Source organism: Grampus griseus (assembly GCF_964374135.1).
Source record: "Grampus griseus genome assembly, chromosome: 18".
Taxonomy (NCBI): domain Eukaryota; kingdom Metazoa; phylum Chordata; class Mammalia; order Artiodactyla; family Delphinidae; genus Grampus; species Grampus griseus.
In genome coordinates, this window is record NC_139012.1 from 9,591,656 (window position 1) to 9,613,754 (window position 22,099).

Here is a 22,099-nt window from a genome sequence, read left to right on the forward strand (position 1 = left end):
GCTTATCTGATTATTATTGTACTAATATTTGTTGGCTGCTAGCTGACACAGGAGAAGCAGCAAAGTTTTTCCCAACTTTGAAAACACGTTTGTGCTCTGATAATTATGTTCCAATATCATCTATATTTGGGAAGATCAACCATCTAAGAATTAATCTCTAAATGTGTAAGCAAGGATCTCCCAAATCGTAGCCAAGGCTCTACCAGGAGGGTAAGATATATTAGCCTGTCTCCGGCTACTGCCTAGGCTACTGTGCCACATCCTGTATCCAATCAAAGAGAGGATGGATTGTCGGTAGGAAAATCTAGCCAGTGGTAAAGAATAAGAATCTGCACTATCCAGAGAGGATAGACCACCCGGCGTGAGAGCTGCGGTCCTTCCGCATGTGTATTCTGCAGGGATCCCCCGGCAACGTCATCCTTTCTGTTATGATGACTTTCACTTGGCACCCCCTGGGTTCTCTGCCCCAAGGTTTTCTCCAGCCACAGAAGCCTGCTCTGATCCCGTACCTGTGAGGCATGCTGGATGTGGCCTGGCAGTTAACGTCTCCTAGAAGCATTCCTCAACCAATGACTGATGATGTAAGAATTGCGTGTTTTACTCGGGCTCCTAGAGTTCCATCCTCTGTGCTGGGATGAAGCTCCAGTTGACCACAGCAGTAACTGGGTTGACAGCACAGTCTTAATCGGCTGCCCCCTCCTCCATGCCACACTTTCCCACTCTCCTACCAGAAATTCCTTCCCCTTTCCAAGGACTTGCATCCAAATCCTTATCTCAGATTCTTACTTCTCACAGAGTTTCTCTACAAAAAAAAAAAATTCTAGTCTCTGGGGCAATTATATTTCTGATTGTATATCAAGTAATTGGTGTTCTTGTTTGTACACTGGTCTTTTACTAGTTTGGCTAATGGGAGTCATGGCCCTCTGGGACACAGAGGACTCTGGGTAGATGGACAAATCCAGAGTGTAGACACGCAGAGTCAAGAATCAGTCTAAAAAATTATCCCTTTGTGAGATGCTTTCTCACTTACCTAGTAAACATTTGATCTCTTCTAACAAGCAGATATATAGATTTGCTTTCATCTTTGGTTTCCTCCCCAAAGATAGAGAGAAAGAGAGATTCACTGGGGGAAGGGGGGACTGGTCATTTAATGGGTATGTAGATATGACAGGTTTGTAAAATGTCAAGTACTTAACAACAACAATAAAAAGGACTATAATCTGTTTAGATATGTCTGATAACTAACACGAGTGAAAAGAGACTCTAAACTAAAAATAATATTGATATAAAGTCAAAACAGCGGGATATCACTCTGGGGGAAATTGTGGTTTAGAGAGAGATCTGTGAACTGAACTCCACAGCTCCAACCCTGAGTCTGGCACTTTTCAGTGATGGGACATTAACACCTCAAACCTCATTCACTTTTCCATTTGTGAAATGAGAAAAGCAGGAACTATCTCTGAGGATGTCTGTCATGGGAACTGCGAGAGAGAAACCACCCAGCCCAACAGTTATTAAAAAGGGCCTTTTCCCTTGGCTCACAGAGAAAGGAAAGAAGAAAATATTTTTGATCAAATTCCAAGTGTTTTATAGTTGGTTAGAGAGAGAGTAGCTAGATAGATATACATAGAGGTCAGAGAGATGATAGAGATAGGTGGTGTGCCAGCCTTCCATCACTTGTACGTACATGTGCGGGCTTTTCCCCCAATAATAGTGCCCAACTGCATTATGATAATTATCTTAAAGAGATACAGTTATATTATTTTAGTGTGATTCCATGTCCAGTTCACCTCAATTGTCCTGGAAACCTGGAAGGAACCGCAATCGGCATGCACCCTCTCTACAATACGGAGCTTTGCAAGACTGAACTAGAACCATGGTAACCCCCTTTCCCTCCCCTGGATGAAGCTCAGGTGGACACTGGCAACATTCTACCCCTGGGACTCTCCTTTCTGCTGTGTTAACCTTCGTGACAACCCTCATCTGCCTCATTCTTCCTTTGCACTGTTTATTACTTCAGTAAGTTCGTTTTGGGGTCTCAGAGCCATCATGGAAACTGAGTGTATATCTCTTGTGATTGTGTAATTAACTTGGAATATAGTCTTACTGCTTTATTTTCCAAGTCTCAGGTGATACTTACTTCCCCGATCCGTTTTTATCAGTAATCAAAACTGTAAACTGGTTGAAGCAAACCCTTTCACTGTCTTCAGAGGACTTGGTTTAGTCTCCACCATCTTTTATCAATAGCATGCTTTATCCTGTCACATACATACACGTGGATTAAATCAAGAGTCTAAGGTCCTTACCAACCTAACGGTATACTGCTTTTAGGTCTAATTGTGTATTGCTTTTTGTTTATCTTCTTTGTAACAGAATTTTTTTAAAAAAAGAAGGAGAAGTAGGATAAGAAAGGCCAGGTGAAGCAGGCTGCACGTAGGGAGCAGAGGGCTCTGAGAATTGCTCACCTCCACAGACCACGCCGTCCAAGTCTTCGCAGCGGCGATCGTCACACTCACACGTCTTGCCATATACCCTGCCGCCTCCCGGTGGGTAGCAAGTGCATTCGCCACACTCACACTTACCTGCAAAACACAAAGGCAGAGTGCACTCAGTAGGAGGCTCACAGAATCAGGAAGGCTTTGAAATTAAGCAAGCATCCTATTAGACTTCCTAGACCAGTTCTAGTCTGTGGCTGATAATAGCTCAGCAAATACCTTTTCCTACCTCCCTAAGGTTAAGCTGAAGGTCAAGCACAAATGCCAAGGAGGTCAGTGGGAGCTGAAGTGACAACTCCTGGCTCATGTCGTTCCCATCTTCTACTTTCCACTTTCTGTTTCATTCATTTTTTTGTTTGTTTCATTCACTTTTGAAGAATAATCCAACTATTAAACTCTCTGGGTATTTCATATTCCACTTATGAGACCATTTAACGTAACTGAGTCAATTTTATATATTTTGACATAATTTGCCATAATGTGGTCATTTAAAAAACTATTTTTAGTGTGGGTCTGTCTGCCACATCAGAAAGAAAATGTTCATAGGTACATTTCAACCTGATATTTTAGTGATGATTTGGCATCAATTTTTGAGTTCATAGAAGTCATTTCAACATGGAACACATGTCCGAGTGCATGTCCTAAATATCTATTATCCTTGACTTAAAGTTGAAAAGTATAAACATGTTTTGGAATGAGTTTGGTTCATAGTTTGGGGATTCTTAACTATTTATCTTTATGTTTATAAACAGTTAAGTCTTTATCTTTATGTCTTTTGTTATTTGTTATTATTTCTGGAGCTGTAACTATGCCTCAAACACTATAATTCCTTCAATTCTGTCATTTTGTTTTCATAATACCACACATTGACTAGCATTATCACTATCATTTTACTAAACAGGAAATGGAGACATACTGAGGCCAAGTTACTTTCCCTGGTGAACCAGTTCTTAAGGGACAGATTCAAAATTTATACCCATTCTCATTACACTTAAAGTTTGTGCATCTAAACATTAAGCCATATTGTATCTTAATATACTCATAATGCAGCACCAGAAAGTACATTTCTTTTTTCTGAGGAATTGGTACTGGTTTGCCAGAAATTCAGCTGAGTGACTACTCCGAGACATCTGTTACTCTCTGTCATTATCCCAACCATCATAATTACACACCCACTGAAATGATCATAAGATACTTCAGGGCTGACCCTGCAATGTTGTTAGTCATTCTGTTGCTGCATTTGTATCTCGTTAAAGAAATTCTGAGCTGGGATATGATGGAAGAAAGAAAAATTAGTATTTAGAATCATATAATTTCAGAGTTGTAATTAAACATTATCTAACGCAGTGACTCATAATCTTTTGTGGCAGAAATGGCGAGGTTATGGTCCCTTTGAGAATCCAGTGAAAGATATGGCGATAGATAATGTTGTTCTGGCCACCCTTCAACCCATCTCTCCTCCAACCTGGAGGCAGTGCCAAGTTCAGCCAGAGTCAGAGCCCCTCCTCTTTCCCCAATGATACCCCCTCTTCCTATGGACCGGCAGACGGAACAGAGACACGCCAGACGCTCTTGGCCGGGGCTTGGATTCATGAGGGTGAAAGCAAGGCACAGGGCTGTGGCAGAATGCCAAGTGCAACAGCATAGCAGTGAGCATCCAGGGGTAGGAGAGCTCGGCACACAGAGGCTGAAGTTTAAACGTGACGGCTGCAGGGGCTGGTTCTCAGCAGTGCCTTGCTTCGCTGGGGTGCTGCATGAGCTGATTGTCCAAGCTTGTGTTCTGAGCCTAAACTCTTCTAATAAAATGATTTTTCATCCCAGTTAATGACCTCGGTTTCTGTTGTACGCAATCAAGAACTCTGACTGGTGGGGCTTCCCTGGTGGCGCAGTGGTTGAGAGTCCGCCTGCCGATGCAGGGGACCCGGGTGCATGCCCTGGTCCGGGAGGATCCCGCGTGCCGCGGAGCAGCTGGGCCCGTGAGCCATGGCCGCTGGGCCTGCGTGTCCGGAGCCTGTGCTCCGCAACGGGAGAGGCCACAACAGTGAGAGGCCCGCGTACCGCAAAAAAAAAAAAAGAAAGAACTCTGACTGGTAGACCCCAGATCTCTCCCTGGAAAAATATACCAGCACGTGTTTATTTGCTATAAAATGTCAGGAGGATCCATGACTTTCTGCAGTTTATTTAATAGATGAGGAAACTCAAGTATGCTGAGGCTAAATGACGTGCTTAAGGCCAGGAAAGTAGACGTCAGCAGTATTGGTCCTAGAACCCAGATTTTCTGAGCCCTGGTTAATCCCCAGCTGTGCATAAACACACTGGTTCTCTCATAGGGAGATGTGTGAAGGACAACAACGATCCAGATTGTGGAGAGAGGCAAAATATAGGACGGTCAGCAGTGTGGCCCTGTATGGTTAACTAGTCCATGGTGGACAGATGTGGGAAACTTCACCCACATCATTCCTGACAGGTAATCCACTCCCAGTTACCAAGAAACAACACTTTTTAAGTTTGAGGGCATATGTATTTATGCTGACCATTTTATTAGCATTTTGAGGCATACAGGAAGTTCCCTGAATATGTATTATTGGCTTCTTTGAAAAGGATGAACTAACTACTGGCATATGTGTTTAAATATCTCCATTTCACTGTTTTCATTCTGGATAGGGTCTTCTATTTCTCCCAATCTCCCAATTTATCTGCCCCCCGCCTTTTACACAGTTGGATAGTAAAGTGTTAATATATGGTCCTAGGTACCTTTTTTTCCTGATAGATTGTAATTCAAGCGTCTGTTTAAAATATCAGACAATAATTAACCATTTTGCAATTCATTTTTTAGGCCGTGTGTCTGTTGGTGTTTTAAAAATATGTTAAGGCAAATACTAGCTGAATTAACTTTATGTATGTAGCTCTAATTTAGTTTTTAGGATACAGAAGATTCTGATGGGATGGCAAAGCATTAAGCATTAAGAAAGGCTAATCTGTCACACACAGAAAGGTAAAGAAGAGTAAATTCTTCATGCGGTCCACATTTTAAAGGGCATTATTTTGCTGTCTCAGTTCACAACTTCACTCCATTCACTACCAGGACATAGACCTGCCAGGTGAATTTCCACTCATCCTTTAAGATCCAAAGTAAATTCCACCAAATCCATGACACTTGCACCCTCCTAATCACTCATCTTCACAAAAACATCAGAATTAACTGCACTTCTCATGTGTCCTCATAATGTTTAAACCAATATTTATTGAACAGATGCACTAACTAATAATCACATGTAAATAGTTTGGTAACACTGACACAAAGCGTGAGCTTTAATGGAAGAACTTGAATTTAGAATAAGACGTTTCTCCCTGGAATGCAAAGGCGTTTCCAATCACCTGAATACCTTCATTTGTGTTTTCCACAGTTACATCAATGAAATACGTTCCACAGCAAATTCATCACCTTTATTCACAAACTTACTCCTTTTCCTGCATTCTTTTATCCCGGAGAAGGTCGCTATTCATTTAATCTGTCACTGAGTCTTGAAAAAACTTGATGACATACTTGATGCCTTCCTTCTTTTCATTAACCATTCTTCTCCTTTCAATTTCAAATTTCATAAAATCTACTCTCCTAAAACATAGCTATGATGATGGAACTCCTCTTCCCGTGATGGTCCCACATGACTTTTAAGGCAGAGATCAAATTTCTCAACAGGGCTTTCTACACAAGATCCAACTCACCTTCCTAAGCTTATACCCAACAATCACAGTGCACTCATGTTCAGAGACTTTGTTTTTGTGCTCCATTTCTTCTCTCTGCCATGCACTCTATAACTTTCTCTATAAAATTCAACCTAGTGTTCAATAGCCAGCTTAAATCTGAAATCCTCTATAAACCCTTCCTTGCCATCCCTGTTTGGTCACCTGGAGGATCTGTTCCTTCTCTCTGATCCCACAGTACTTGGTTCACACCGTTAGTAGATCAGTGAATGCACACTTTATACTAAATAAATACATGCCAGAACCCTACCATAAATAGTGATCTATTTATGGTCCAGGCTGATTTGTAACCTGTTAGCAGCCAGCAAAGTTCTCTGTTGAGGTAGTAGCAAACACAAGCCTCAGAATGGGAGAAAATATTTGCAAACGAAACAACTGACAAAGGATTAATCTCCAAAATATACAAGCAGCTCATGCAGCTCAATATCAAAACAACAAACAACCCAATCCAAAAATGGGCAGAAGACCTAAATAGACATTTCTCCAAAGAAGACATACAGATGGCCAACAAATACATGAAAAGATGCTCAACATTAGTAACCATTAGAGAAATGCAAATCAAAACCACAATGAGGTATCACCTCACACCGGTCAGAATGGCCATCATCAAAAAGTCTACAAATAATAAATGCTGGAGGGGGTGTGGAGAAAAGGGAACCCTCCTGCACTGTTGGTGGGAATGTAAACTGATACAGCCACTATGGAGAACAGTATGGAGGTTCCTTAAAATACTAAAAATAGAACTACCATATGACCCAGCAATCCCACTACCGGGCATATACCCAGAGAAAACCATAATTCAAAAAGATACATTTACCACAATGTTCATTGTGGCACTATTTACAATAGCCAGGACATGGAAGCATCCTAAATGTCCATCATCGGATGAATGGATAAAGAAGATGTGGCACATATATACAATGGAATATTACTCAGCCATAAAAAGAAACGAAACTGAGTTATTTGTAGTGAGGTGGATGGACCTAGAATCTGTCATACAGAGTGAAGTAAGTCAGAAAGAGAAAAACAAATACCTTATGCTAACGCGCATATATGGAATTTTGAAAAGCGGTACTGATGAACATAGTGGCAGGGCAGGAATAAAGACAAAGATGTACAGAACAGACTTGAGGGCACATGGGGCGAAGGGGAAGCTGGCATGAAGTGAGAGAGCAGTAGTGACATATGTACACTACCAAATGTAAAACGGATGGCTAGTGGGAAGCTACTGCATAGCACAGGGAGATCAGCTCGATGCTTTGTGAGGACCTAGAGGCGTGGGATAGGAAGGGTGGAAGGGAGGTTCAAGAGGGAGGGGATATGGGGATACATGTATACATATAGCTGATTCACTTTGTTGTGCAGCAGAAACTAACAAAACTTTGTAAACATTTATACTCCAATAAAGATGTGAAAATAAAACACTTAAAAAAATAAAAACAAATTCAGAAAGAAAAAATATAAGAAATTGAGTCTCCTTTCCTTTATTTACTAAATGGTAGTATTTCAATGATTAGTTTAATGTTATGGAGATGTAACTGTGGATTCTCAAATGATTATCCAATTAGTATTCTGATAAGTAAGAATGAAGGATAATGGAAGTTTGCAGGTCTAGCACTAGCAAGTACTCTGTTATATATAACAAATTGAGAGGAAAATCTAAAGAAAGATATATTCAAAAATGCAAATAAACCAAGTAATTTTTAAAAAGACAATCCAGGAACAGGATGAAAAGGATGGAAATAACTGTCTGAAAAGAAATTAATTCAGTCAACATCATCAATATCATCCAACCAAAACTTAACTGAAATTTACACTGAGTCTGCCCACTCCAGGTAAATTTTAATAAACTTAACCTTTAAGGACATACAAAAAGTTAGTCCAAAGACATACTTTTATAATGGATTGCAATCCCTATGAATTGTATTTAAAGGCTATTATACACTAGCAAAGAAGGGTAATGAAGTAAAGCAGATACGTAGAAGTTCTGATTAAAACAGATTTTACTTAAGCATTTCAAATTTGACACTTCTACAAAATACAGGAAAACTTTAAGTCAGAACATGGACAAAAAGCACAGTTTACAGCTCATCTAGTTTATCCTGAAGATACAAAATTAAGAAAGACATTTAAAAACTTTTAATAGTAGAGGGAATACAGGTAAAGTACATGAGCACACACACCCTATAGGGTTACAGAAGGTTCCTGGAAAGGTGAATTCGGAATGAGTCTTAAAGTGTTTGTTAAATGTTAATCAGGCAAAGAAGAAAGAAAATAAATTTTAACGTAAGATTCAGTCAAAAGAATGGGCTCTGATTTTAAATAAATCTGGATTTTAATCCTGGCACATCCAATCTTAAATGTGATTCTTTGGAAGACTAAGTTAAACCTCATTTATTACGGCTACAGGATGGGGATAATAATGACACTGATCACGTAAGATTCTGGTTAGGCTAAATATTATTATACATATCAAGTACATAGGACAGGACCTGACACATAGTAAGGGGTCCATAAATAACAGATATTATTATTTCTATTTTTATAATTAAAAAAACATAATGGGAGGCTTGAATTTCAGTAACTCACATAAAATCCATTCCTTTACTTTCTGATTCTATTTCTCTACAAAAATAAACCAACGGTATTTCCTGATCCAGAATGAGATTATTTAAGAACACCATATCATCAAATGTACCTGCTAGCCTGGGAACAGAAGGTACACTCTCTACAACCTTATTTTCTTCCACTTTTTAAAAGGGCAAAACCACACTTGCAGTACATGCTCAATATTTGGAGAGTAATTAGAGGCTCACATAAAACAGAAAAGAGATTAGCACTTTACTAACACAGTCCTCCTTTGCCTAAAATAATAGGTTTACCATAGCAACCTGATTGTACTAGGAAAAGCTCCTGCCAAATGCATCCAAAGTTCCCTTGAAATTTCTATGAGAAAGAATTAAACACTTCAGAACTATAATATTCTGTACCATTTCATCTAAGTACAAATATTTTGTGTGTGAGAATAAAGTAATCAGACATTTGAAAGTGAAGAGGCAACTTTCACCTTCCATTTCAAAATGAGCAGTGAGACTTCTTATAATTCAAGCCACACTTTGAGACTACATTTGCTAGCCAAGGAAGAGATGCTCGTAACTTTTTAAAAACATGGATAAATGTCAATCCTTCTGTTTGTGTCTTCTTAGTATACAAGGATTAAAGTAATCAATCACAGACCTTTGTGAGGAAATAAGACATTTAAGCAAATGTTGTACTGATATAGTTTTCTGTTGTTTGCCCTTAGAGTGTCTAAAATTGAAACTGGGATATGGGAGTAGCAGGCTTCACTTTTCTCTAAAGGTTTTCCAAGGTATTGAGCAGAACTTCACAGAGGAAGTCTATTAGACCTCTAAGTAAGAGTATCTCGTTATTTCAACCTTAAGATTAGTTTCTATAACAATAACTAAAATTACTCAATTCATTTATTTCTAACAAAAATTTTATAAATTAGGTAGCAATATCATACGTGTTTACCAATATAACTCAGGAACTATGCGATAGACCCAAGGTTAAAAAATCAGAGAAAGAATGAGGTTGGAAATGTGGAGCTTAAGTAATTAATCAATGTGGCCCATCCTGAATGAGTCAATATAAATTAGAATAAGAATCTCATTCTTTGAGGCTGATAAACCCATTCACGGGACAGTGGGCAGTACCTTGCTTCAGAAACAAGGTTTTGGGATTCTGCAAACAAAAATCCTATCACATCCAGGCCTATGCCTGGTATTGAATTACTGATTCCATAGGGCATAAACAAACACATGCAATTGTAATTCACCATGAAAGACTCTATGGGACAAATGCCAAAGATAGAAACAGACAACAAATGCTATTCACCAGTGAAAGAGTTGATACAGAGAAACGTTTCTATAGAAAGTTTCTTGAAGATAAACTATATTTGGGAAAAAAAGGGATAAGGTAGAATCAGGCCTTAATCACTTTTAAATTCTTGCTGGTTTTGTTACTTTAAAACATTCAAAAGTGTGAGTGAACATATCACTTCCTTAAGGCACATTTCAGGAGAGCTAATTAAATTGATTTGAAACAAGCGTGGACTTTCTTCCCACATCAGGGATAATCAGAGAATTTACTTTACAAATTGAACAATGAAATCCATCTAACAATAAATAATACATTTCCATCAACAACAAGCTAATCTTTTAAAATGAAGAAAAAATACACCATAAAGCAATATTTTCTCCTGATAACTTATTTTTTAATTAGTCTTTATTTCTGAATCTACCAATATTAGTTTTCCCAAATCATAAAACATTAGAAAGAACATTGAGTATATATGTAAATGTATACATATATCAGAATGTATGAGTATACGTACATTTAAATTTGAAGCTATTGTAACTCCATGTGAGCAACTTATCCTCAAATGGCTCATGTAAAAAAAAGTTCTTTGTACTATTCTTAAGTCTTCTAAGATCAAAAGTATCTCAAAATAAAAATATTTAAAATTTTAAAAATATGCAAGTAAAATTCTAAACATAACTTATCTATGCAGCTAAATGTTTTTTAAAAAATAAAGTCTTATCAATAATTATGTATACACTTAGCCACATGTTTTACATTCACTTTTGGAAAATATCCTTTAACGTCATATTCAGGATTTAAGCCAATTTTTTTCAATAAAGCAATGTCAAATATATGCAGAGTCTGGGAATCATGTAGCCAAAAATGTCAGAAATTCAATAAACTTAAAATTTAACGCTATAGTGAACTTGCTTTAACTCTGTCATTTTATAGCACAGTTAACATATTCAGGATTAATAGGTAAGAGTTACAGGGAAACAGAGTTTAATATACTGTAATAAATAACATAATACACATCAGAGTAGTCCATTATGGAATGTGCTGCCATGGTAGGGAGTAAGCTTCCGTCACTGAAGGAACTGAAGCCAAGAAGGCCGTCTTTGATAAGAGTTAAGAGTTTGTGCTCTGGATTCAGAAAGACCTAAGATAGAATTTAATATCAACCACTTATATGCTCTATAATCTTAGAAAATAACTAAACCTTTCTATTTTAAAATTTTCAAAATTGGGAATACCTACTTAATAACTTTAAAGACACCAAAACAGAAATATTTTTTTTTAAGTATTACTGTTTGGATTTCCTAAGTACCACTGTGATATTTGTTTGTGGCATAGTGTTTAAACTTTAAGAAAAAAATAAATAAATGTATAACTTGAAGAGTAAAAGGCTTCCACAAATAGAACCACATATTATAATTTTATATAGCTGGAAGTAATACACCATTTTTTCACAGCTAATCTGTTTCTCCCTCAATATGAATGTCTACTTCCTTTTTTGCTCTGCCAACAATGTATTTCAGATAACTTACGGTTTCTGTACTAAGTAATGCTACTTCTTTAAAAGGTATTTTATTCTGACATTATTTTTCAACAAACTCCTATGGCACCTGAAAGTCCTATCTCCGTTTTGTCTCTAGCCTCAGAAATAATTTTTGACTAGCAAAACGTCAATATATAAGTCAAAGCCTCCTAAGGCAGCCTGGATTTAAGTGGCCAAGATCCTAGAGAAAAAGGAACCATAGGGTAGTGAGTTCTACCCAATACACAAATAATCCCCTTCATGCATTTGTCAAGACTGAAACTTTTTAGGGCAAGAGGATAAAGCATTAAGCAGAATGCAACATCTAGAAGATGAATAAACTAAACAGAGCTTTTGGTTTTTTCATCTGGCTGGAAAGACAGTACTTGGAACTCAGGGACCTTTGAGAAGGAGGGCATTGATAAACATAACATAAACATCCCAGGTTTTCACTTTAGAAATCATTTTAATGCCTGATTGGATTGAGGTTATCTGCCTTTGTACATATGTCTGCCAGACAAAAAGTAAATTATCTCTTCATGGAAGATAACATCATTCACAAATTTCTACCAATTTTATTAAACAATATTTATACCCAATTAAAAAATAGTTATATCAATAGATAAGACAGAATGACTAAAAAGGAAAGAGAAAAATAGACAATACAAAAAGGTCTAAAAATGATATAGGTGACCAAACTAGAATTGTCAGTAATGGACTTTAAAATAACTATGATTAATATATTCAAAAAACTATTTTACTAAATGGAGAAATTATTCAGAGAATCATCTATAAAAAATGAAGTAGAAATTCTGAATTTAAAAATACAGTTACTGAAATTAAAAATTGAATAGAGAGAGTCAGTGGCAAATCAGACACAGGAGAAAAGAGGCTTAGTAAACTGGAAGATAGGTCAGTGGAAAATATCCAGACTGAAGCATAGAAAACAAAAAGAATGAATAAAAAAAGCTTAAGAAATACACTGGACATGAAATAATATCCAAAGCATCTAATTGGGTACCCAGAAAAAAAGACAGGATGAAGCAGAAGTAATATTTTAAGAGGTCATAGATAAGACACTTCCAATAGTGCTGTAATGGACTGAATTGTGTCCCCCCACCCCCACCAATTCACATGTTGAAATCCTAATCTCCAGTACCTCAGTATGTGACTATATTTGGGGATAAGATCTTTAGAGAGGTAATTAAGGTGAAGTAAGGTCATTAGAATGGGCCCCAATCCTAGTGATTTTATGAGAAGAGAAGATTAGGACACAGACACACACAGAGGGGAGACCATGTGAAGACACAAAGAGAAGATGGCTATCTACAAGCCAAGGAGAGAGACCCTCAGAATAAATCCAGGTTATTCACATTTTGATCTTGGACTCCAGCCTCCAGGCCCAGAGGAAATAAATCTCTATTGTTTAAGCCACCCAGTGCATGGTAGTTTGTTATGGCAGCCCTAGCAAACTAATACACATGCCCAAAGAATTTAAGTTATGGATTCAAGAAGCTTCATAAAGCCTAAGGAGAATAAATAAAGAGAAAACCACACAGCATCGCTGACACACAGCATAGTCAGTTGCTGAAAGACAAAGAGAAAATCTTAAAAATAGTTAGAGATAAAAAGATGTATTACTTTCAAAGGAAAAAAACAAGAAGATTGACAACTGAATTACCAAAATAAATGCTTAAATCACATGGCAATGGAATGACATCTTTAAAATCCTGAAAGGAAGTGCCAAATTAGAATTCTATGCCTAACAAAAATATCCTACCAATTTGATTACAAAATGAGAACGTTTCCAGGCAAACAAAAACTAAAATAAGTTGTCACTAGAAGAGCCTTATCAGAATAAATACTAAAGAAAACATTTCTTCACACAAAAAGAAAATGATCCATCCAGAACATAAACATTAAAATAAAGAAAATAGTGAAAATGAAAGTAAATATAGGGAAATCTAAATGAAAAAAAACTCTACAAAATTAATGTTTTGTAAAAGTCAGTCTAGAACTTAAATTGCACGATGCTAGAATAACCTTGACAACAAAATCACACAAGGACATTACAGGAAAAGGATGTTACAGATTAATATCTCTCACGAGCTTTAAATCCAACATTTTCAAAAAATCATTTCCAAATGTGTTTAGTCCAGGATTAGAGGGTTGGTTTAATCATTTAAAAATCCATCAAAATATCTCATCACATTCACAGAAAAAAAAACATATTATAATCTAAATAGATGCACACTGTATATTTGATAATATTCAACACTCCTTCATGAGGAAAGAATAAAGGAATAGAAGCTAACTTCCTAATTTTGATGAAGGTAATCTAAAATAAATCTACAGCAAACATCACATTTGGAAGTAAAATATTGAAAACACTTCCCTCAAGACTGAGAGCAAGACAAGAATGTCCACTATCTCCATTTCTAAACAACATTGTACAGACTTCTTATCAAGTGCTCTAAAGCAAAAGAAAGAAAGAAAGAAGATGCATAAAGAAAGAAGAAATAACACTGTCATTATTCACGTATGCATGATTATGTTGGTAGAAAATCCAAAAAACCTACATATGAAGTATTAAAATTAAGAAGTAAATTCAGCAAGGTCATGAGACACAACTGGTTAATATAAAAAAATTAGTTCTATTTTGTATAGCAAAAACAAAAAGGACAAGAATTTTTAAAAGATATAATTTTGATAACATAATGGTATGTAAATGCAGAGGGACAAAAATAGCCAAAGCATTATTGTCAGAGAAAAGTGGGTAGAGAAATTACAATACCAGATTTTAACACATACTATAAAGTTATAGCATTTAAGAGTGTATTGCTGGTAAAATATTAGACAAATAGACAAATGGAACAGAATAAAAACACTGGAAAGAGACCCATGCAATATAAGGTCACTTTATTTATGACAGAGCTGACATCACAGTACAGTGGGGAAAGGCTGATTTTTCAATAAGTGGTTCTATCTAGCCTGGACTAGTCACTTTTGCTTTTCAGAAATTGCTATCTGTTCTCTTCTCACATATTGTTACACTAAGCTATTGAACTAAATGATCTCTAAAGCGTCACAGATGTATTCACAGAATTTGTTTCATAAATCATCAATTGTAGCTACCAGTCTTGTTTTCTAGTTAAATGTTCCAAATATGTCTGGTCAAGTTGTATAATTTGTTAGACTCTAACGGCAGCTACCAAGGTATTACTTGCAGTATTTTTCTCAAAGACTGTTACTATGCAATGCAAATATAAAAATCATACTAATTTATATAACTTATATCTAAATATTTAAATTATGGCCTTCCATCACAAATAGAAAGTTGCTTGTGGTTCCCTTCAAATCAATTCATTTTCTAGAGAAACTAAGACCAACACTTCCTACCATTGGCTATAAAGTAATAGTAGTTAAATATAGAAACATAATTCCAAATAATGGAACTTACTAGGGTCATAAGTGATTCAGACTGATGGAAATACAGATAAATTCTCAAAGTATATCCTAATGAATATTGCCTGTAAAGGCAAAAAGACAGTAGTTAAAAGTCATGGAAACAGTTCAGACTGGGGGAAGACGTATGAGAAAAATTGCTTGACCTTCTTTTTCATTATTTCAAGATAATGAAATACTTAGTCATAGCAGATACCATAGAGACTTCATGGCTAATCTTAGCTACCTAGAAAGACTGAATGATGACCAAATCGATGAGGGTGCTCTACGTTTCTTGGACACTACCAGATAAGAGGAAACATTTCATTTTGATAAGAGTATCACATGGTAGTGTAGAGATGTAGGAAGAAAGAGAAATATGCCTCCAATTAAGGGAAAGAGGAAAGGAGGAGGGTGCTAAAAGAAAAAGAACTCTCAAATATCTGTGATTATCTGCTTGTATTAGCAACGGAAAAGAAGGTCAGAAAATAAAGGTATTGGAAATGCAGATCTTTCATGCAAACCTTCACATCTCCCTGACTATAGGGAAATGTAGGAGAAATAGTAGTTTGTGTGAAATAAAACCTGATCTTACTTTGGGTCCCTTCATATTATGAGTTAATCTGTGCTTATGTGTCTCTCTTATTCAAATCTTCAATAAAATCAAAGGAGTGAATATAAAATAATAAAAACAAAACAAAACAAAATCACATGTAATTGCTAATGGTCAAAAACATTTATGCCCTTGCTTGAAAAGCAATGTCTTTTTTGAAGGAACAGGAAATTGCAATATCAGCTCTTCAGTGAAATGACTTCTGCTTTCACCTGATGTATCAAAAGAAATAGGCCATTCAATCACTTATAGCAATAATAGTTAACATTGCTACTGCAAAAGCTATTCAGGGAATGAAATGAGGTAATAAAAGAAAACAAAGAAAGCCTATGAGATCAGATGCTTTAAACAATGATAAACTCTACATTACACAAAAAGCAGTGTTGGAGGAACCCTGATTACTCTTGTCTTGAGACATCTTTGGCTTAAATACATCCGATTGCCTGAGAGTCCGAAGGATTGATTGCTTGCCCATGATGTGTTATGTAATGAGAAACTGCATTAATTCCACTGGGAATTTTAATTTGCATATTCCTTTTTTTTTTCTTCCAGCAAATGACAACTGCTGTGTGGGAAGTATAGTTAATAAACATTCTAAACTTATTCTCTTCCAAATCTAAGTTTCTTGTTTATCCTCCACTTAATTTTAAATTTTATTTATCTTTGGTGGGGAGATATGATTTTAAATATGAGTTTTTATTAACTTTCACTTTTTGAAATAGTATTACAAGAGATATATTACAATGAAGTACATAGTATGTAGGCTTTAGCTTCCAGCAATATGAAAAACAAAAAAATATTGGACCTAAAATAAAGTGTCTGTTCCATTGCTGGGCTTATGGGAAGTCATGTAATTCTTCAAGAACTATGAGCTGGGGACTTCCTTGGTGACACAGTGGTTAAGAATCTGCCTGCCAATGCAGGGGATGCAGGTTCGAGCCCTGGTCCGGGAAGATCCCACATGCCGCAGAGCAACTAAGCCTGTGCGCCACAACTACTGAGCCTGTGCTCTAGAGCCCAAGAGCCACAACTACTGAAGCCCACGAGCCTAGAGCCCGTGCTCCGCCAACAAGACAAGCCACCACAATGAGAAGCCTGCGCACCACAATGAAGAGTAGCCCCCACTCACCGCAACTAGAGGAAGCCCGCGTGCAGCAATGAAGACCCAATGCAGCCAAAAATAGATAAAGAAAATAAATAAATTTATTAAAAAAAAAAAAAACTATGAGCTGGAACAAGGGCAATTACCATAAGCCCATATGAAAGAGGTCCTGAGGGTAAAAGCCTACATCAGCACTTCAAGCAATGAAAGTGGAGAAGTTGAATTTGAGACTCCTTGAGTAAATTGGGGACTCTGGAAAGAAGGCTAAAGAGATCCAAGATCAGTAATATCCTGGGAGAATCTAACACAAATCCTCACTGAAGAAAAGTGTCCTGAATTTACACTTCAAGATTTTCTAGCGTTTAAAATAAACCATCTATAAGCTTACAATTGAAGACCAACAAATAGGTACACACAAGGAAACAAACCACCATGAGTGAAAGCCAGCAAAAACAATATTAATTTTAGCTCTGTGCTAAAGACTTGATATTGTCTAGAAGCCTGTCTTGCTATCTTTTTTCTTGAATATATTTTCCATAGTGACTCTAATATCTGTATCTGATAATCCCAATAAATGGGTCATTTATGCATGTATTTCTATTGGTTGTTGTTGTCTCCTTGGTTTTGTTTCTTATTTCTCTGACTGAATGTCAGAAATTGCATATGGAAAGATTACAGAGCCTCTGGATGATAGCCTTTTCCCCAGAAATAGTTCACTTCTTGTAAGCAGATACAGCACTGTGTCTCATCCTGGGGAAATTTTGCCCCCCAGGGGACATTTGGCAATGTCTGGAGATATTTCTGACTGTAATGATGGGTTGGAGGTGCTACTGACATCTATAAGTAACGAACAGAAACACTGCTAAACATCCTACAAAGCACAGGACAGCCCCGCAGCAAAGAATTATCCAGCCCAAAATATTAATAGTGCTGCTATTGAGAAACCCTAAGATAAGTGACGGCAGATCACCTTAATCCAAACAGAGATGAGCTCCCCTGAGGCTAAGTTGCATTTATTCCTTGTTTACCCCTCCCCTTTCCAAGAGGTCCAAACACACTGGCATCTGCACTCATGCACACACATACATGTGCACATATAGACACTCACATGAAAATTAGCCCACCCAAGTCTATACTTCCTCCTTTAAGACTGATCATTGTCACCCCCTCTAAGAAGCATTGTCTGCCACTTCCTCAGTCCCCATGTACAACCACCACTGAAGGCTTGATTAGGCATCACTATGATGTTTAAAACAGAACCTTGGCAGCACTCTAGCCTGATACTGATCGATACTGATCAATCTAAACAGATACTGGTTGATCTAAAATATACTCCATGGTGTTGAGTCTGCTTTACAGTTTTTAATCTAGGCTGCTCATTTGCATCTTGTATTCAGTTTTTATGCAAATCGTTAAAACTTTATGCCATTACCTAAGACTCCCACTCACTATATTTTTTAAATGTATTCTCCCATTATCCCCTATTTAAAAAATCACTTCCCTAGTTTCAAATCAAGATTTTTAAATACCACACACTAACACAAAGTCCCTTTTACTTTTAAAATTATGATTTAACTGATTTAAATGTAGTATTATCAAGGCAATACATAATTATAAAGCAATGCATGATAAATGAAAATAAAATAATACATATAAGGCAGGAAATCCTCCGTTGAACTCAGCTCCAGGGACAATTATTGTTAACACTGTAATGAATTTCCTTCTCGACTTTCATCTACACTTATTTTCACATATATGAGTAAACAAGGCAATATAATTTTATCTCAAGTTATAACATAAATATTTTAGCTAGGAGCATGTTGTAAAGGATTCATTTTAATTAAGATCGTTCTTCCAGTAGCCCTTCCCATGACCTAAGCTATGGTTGGACTTAATCCCAAAGTATGGTATTATATTTTTTAAAGAGCAGATATATCTGGTACCAGCCCAAACCTCTACAGCACACACTTGAATTCCTCCTGCTGTCAGAATTTCAAGTAGATTAATTTACTTAAAACTTGACTTATTGGGCATTCTCTCTGCGTAGAGACAGAATCCTGATTTAGTCACTTAAAAATCAGTTAGTAGACCATCTGTGGGAGAAGAAATTCATCTTTCTACACTATTCTTTTGAAATTTCTCATGAACTCTTACAAATGAGCTTCTTTGTCATGCGTGCCACCCAAGGGATGAGAAGAGATGGAAAGGTCGGGGGGAAGTCTTTCCTTTGCCCCCTTCACTCAGGGTTGTACTAATGCAGATTATTCAATTGAGAACCATTTGTTCTCTGCTTCATCATCTGTGGAGACGATCATTAATATTCAACCACGTGAACAGCATTCTAGGTGTTGTATGGAACACAGAGGGAGAGAGACTAAAATCTAAATCAAATAGATGAGTCTATGAAGACTGATGGCCCCAAGGAAGAGAAAGTCACCCTCCAATATGAATTCCAATTTCCACAGAATGAAAACTGACCTCAACGTATTTTGTAACTATAAAGAAAACTACTACTGTACTTTGGGCAGGTTTAGCTAACATGTAAGGGGAGTAATACAAAATAAAACAAATCAAAATGAAAGAAAGGGGCCCACAGTAACATGCAGAATGGGGATAAGAACGTATCATAAGATGTTTTTTAAAAAGTTTTATTTTACGTGTGATGGGCAAGTGAGGAGGAAAGTAAAATTATACCTTTGGTGTAATTTGTTTATGGATTTGGTGTATGTGTTAGGCTGTTTACCAGGATCAGTATATCATCAGATCATCAGAGAGGTGGCAGGTTTGATAAAGGCTTAAAACAATGAATTAAATGAAATGTTAACAATAAATAATTTATTTAAAAAGCAAATGATGAATTTTTATGCAACTCGAATTAAAAACTGAAGGTACACTGGGCTAAGCATAATTTTAAAGCTCACTGATTTAATACAACCCGAATGTAGCAATTATATTCATACTCACATTTTAACCCACACACACTACATCAGCTTCATTATGTTTAAGGCCACGTCAAGGCACTTTCCTTTCCGCATCTGGGCTAGTTTCCCATCAGAGGTAATATGGGGAATACAGTCTAATCAACTTAATCAGCACTATCTGAGCACAAGAGGAACCTGAATATATATCTAAGATATATTTTATTGACAAAAAAGAAGTAAGAAAGATGTGAAAATATATTATGTACACGTGGTGCTGCAAAGAATGTTAAACTATTCCCCCAAAACATGTTCAATAAGGGTGAGGGTTAGTTACCCACAAAGGAAAGGAAAATATTGCCAATTATTATAAACAAATTAAAACATGAGTTCAATTTGAAAAGTAGGGTGTTACACTGACATTGATGGCCCTTAAATTCCGCTGTGAATATACATCATATTCTCTGGATATTAAGGCTTCCAACTGCTTATCTTAAGGGCGCTACCAATTATCAATTGCAGCAATTGATGGGAAAAGGTATGGCCACTGTAACAAGAACTGCCAACATCCAGTCAGCTCATGTACCTGAACATGGCATATAGTGGGAGGTTGCAACCATCTGACTTAACAACAGGGAAGCAAATGAATTTTAGACATAATAGTGGATGTTTGTTTCAAACGTAGGCAAAGAGATGATTGAGCAACTAGCATGATAGAAAGGGGATGCAAAAATTGGGTTTACAGATATAGAAATATTAATTAAGAAGCAGAGGAGAAAGTTATAATAACATTGTCAATGTTTCCTTCATTATACACCAGGTTGCTCTCAAGTCCGTGGTTTCCCTACATTATGAGTGCTTTAATTACATATGTAGGAAGAGGAAGGGAACTACAACAAGGATCTGCATTTTCTGAGGATGAATTATTAGTGCACTATTTTGACTAAATTTATCTCATCTACCACCTTGTTTCGCTACATTCAAATATGCACGTCTAACAACTGCTTTTTGCAATATGTCCACTTCTCCCATATACGAAAATAGAGAAGATAAACCAAACACCTATTCTATGCCACCAAAGTGGTAATTTTGGCGTGTCCATTTCCTTCTCATGCATTCTATGTGTTCCTGAGCATTCTCCCATTTCTTCCCATCTAGTAGTGGATACATTTAATTATAACAAAGCAGTTACAGGGGATAAGACATTCACTGAGACCTTCACTGTCCTTAGGCAATGAATTTGGATTTTCCACACATTGGTTGGCCTTGGGGTTGGAATTCCTGACAATGTCCTAAGACTACAAGTCTGCAAGAAAACAGTCCTACCCTGAGGCAGTTGTGTGATTACAACCACTCAACGCATTTCCCGGTATTGTACTAAATATTCTCTGTCCATTGTTTGATTTCTTCTCCACCATGACCCCTTGGAAGAAGCTCCTGATTTTGTCCGTTTCGCAGATGAGGCCCACGGACTTACAAGGTTTAAGTACTTTACTGGAAGTCACACAGTCGGTGAATAGTAGAGTCAGGATTCAATTCAGTATCTGGCTTACTCACAAATGTATAGTTTAAATCACGGGGTTATACTTATTCTTGATTGGACAAATGCCACAATTAATTAATATTATCAGTTTGCATAAAATGTATTTCTTGCTTTTCAGAATGAAATAAGGGTCACGATGTAACAATTACTCTAAGCAAGGGGAGGTACTGGGAAAGGGTCTCAACGCAAGGGGAGGTACTGGGGAAGGGTCTAACACAAACAGTATCTAATAACATCAGGCCTGGGGGAAAAAACTTTGTATCATCTGCTTACAAAACACATTTGCAAACCAGTTTGTTCATTCTGAAAACAAACTAAATGTTTCTTCTTAAAGGAAAGAAAATAAGGCACATCTTCCGATGCTATTAGTATATATCTGACAAAATATAAAACCATGGTGTGGGGCATCGATTATATTTACCTTATTGAAAAATTTTTTGGGCATTTGAGGATCTGATGAGAATATTGAGATTCAATGGTACCGTGAACTTAAGAGAGCCATGCATTTTTAGGAAAACAGCCAACTATGTATCTCAGTCTCTCACTCTCTCTGTCTCTCTCCCTCTCTCTCTCTGTCATTCTGGCTCTCACTACTCCTCAGCCATCTTATACTTTACTGGGAAGAGCAGACAAAGAAACCTACACGTTATAGCACAGTATGCTAAGAATGTGATAAAAGTAGGTGCGGGAACACGGAGATGCAGGCAGCTTCTTAGAAAAAGTAACACGTGAGTGAGGTCTAAAGTTAGCCTAAGTGGATGTGGGAGAGGAAGGGAGTCAGGACTTTCCCTAAAGGTTTAATATGCATTAAGCTTGAA

The 22,099-nt window shown here is 36.9% G+C and overlaps 1 protein-coding gene across 2 annotated transcripts in view; it reads right to left on the reverse strand.

The window, feature by feature from the left end:
* The window catches only part of ITGBL1 (integrin subunit beta like 1), a 218,557-nt gene that overhangs the window by 21,133 nt on the left and 175,325 nt on the right, over positions 1–22,099 (reverse strand). For both annotated transcript variants that reach the window (XM_082675682.1, XM_082675681.1), the window contains one exon: positions 2,466–2,582. In XM_082675682.1, the coding sequence (XP_082531808.1) occupies positions 2,466–2,582 (117 nt within the window). The remainder of the gene's footprint in view (positions 1–2,465; positions 2,583–22,099) is intronic.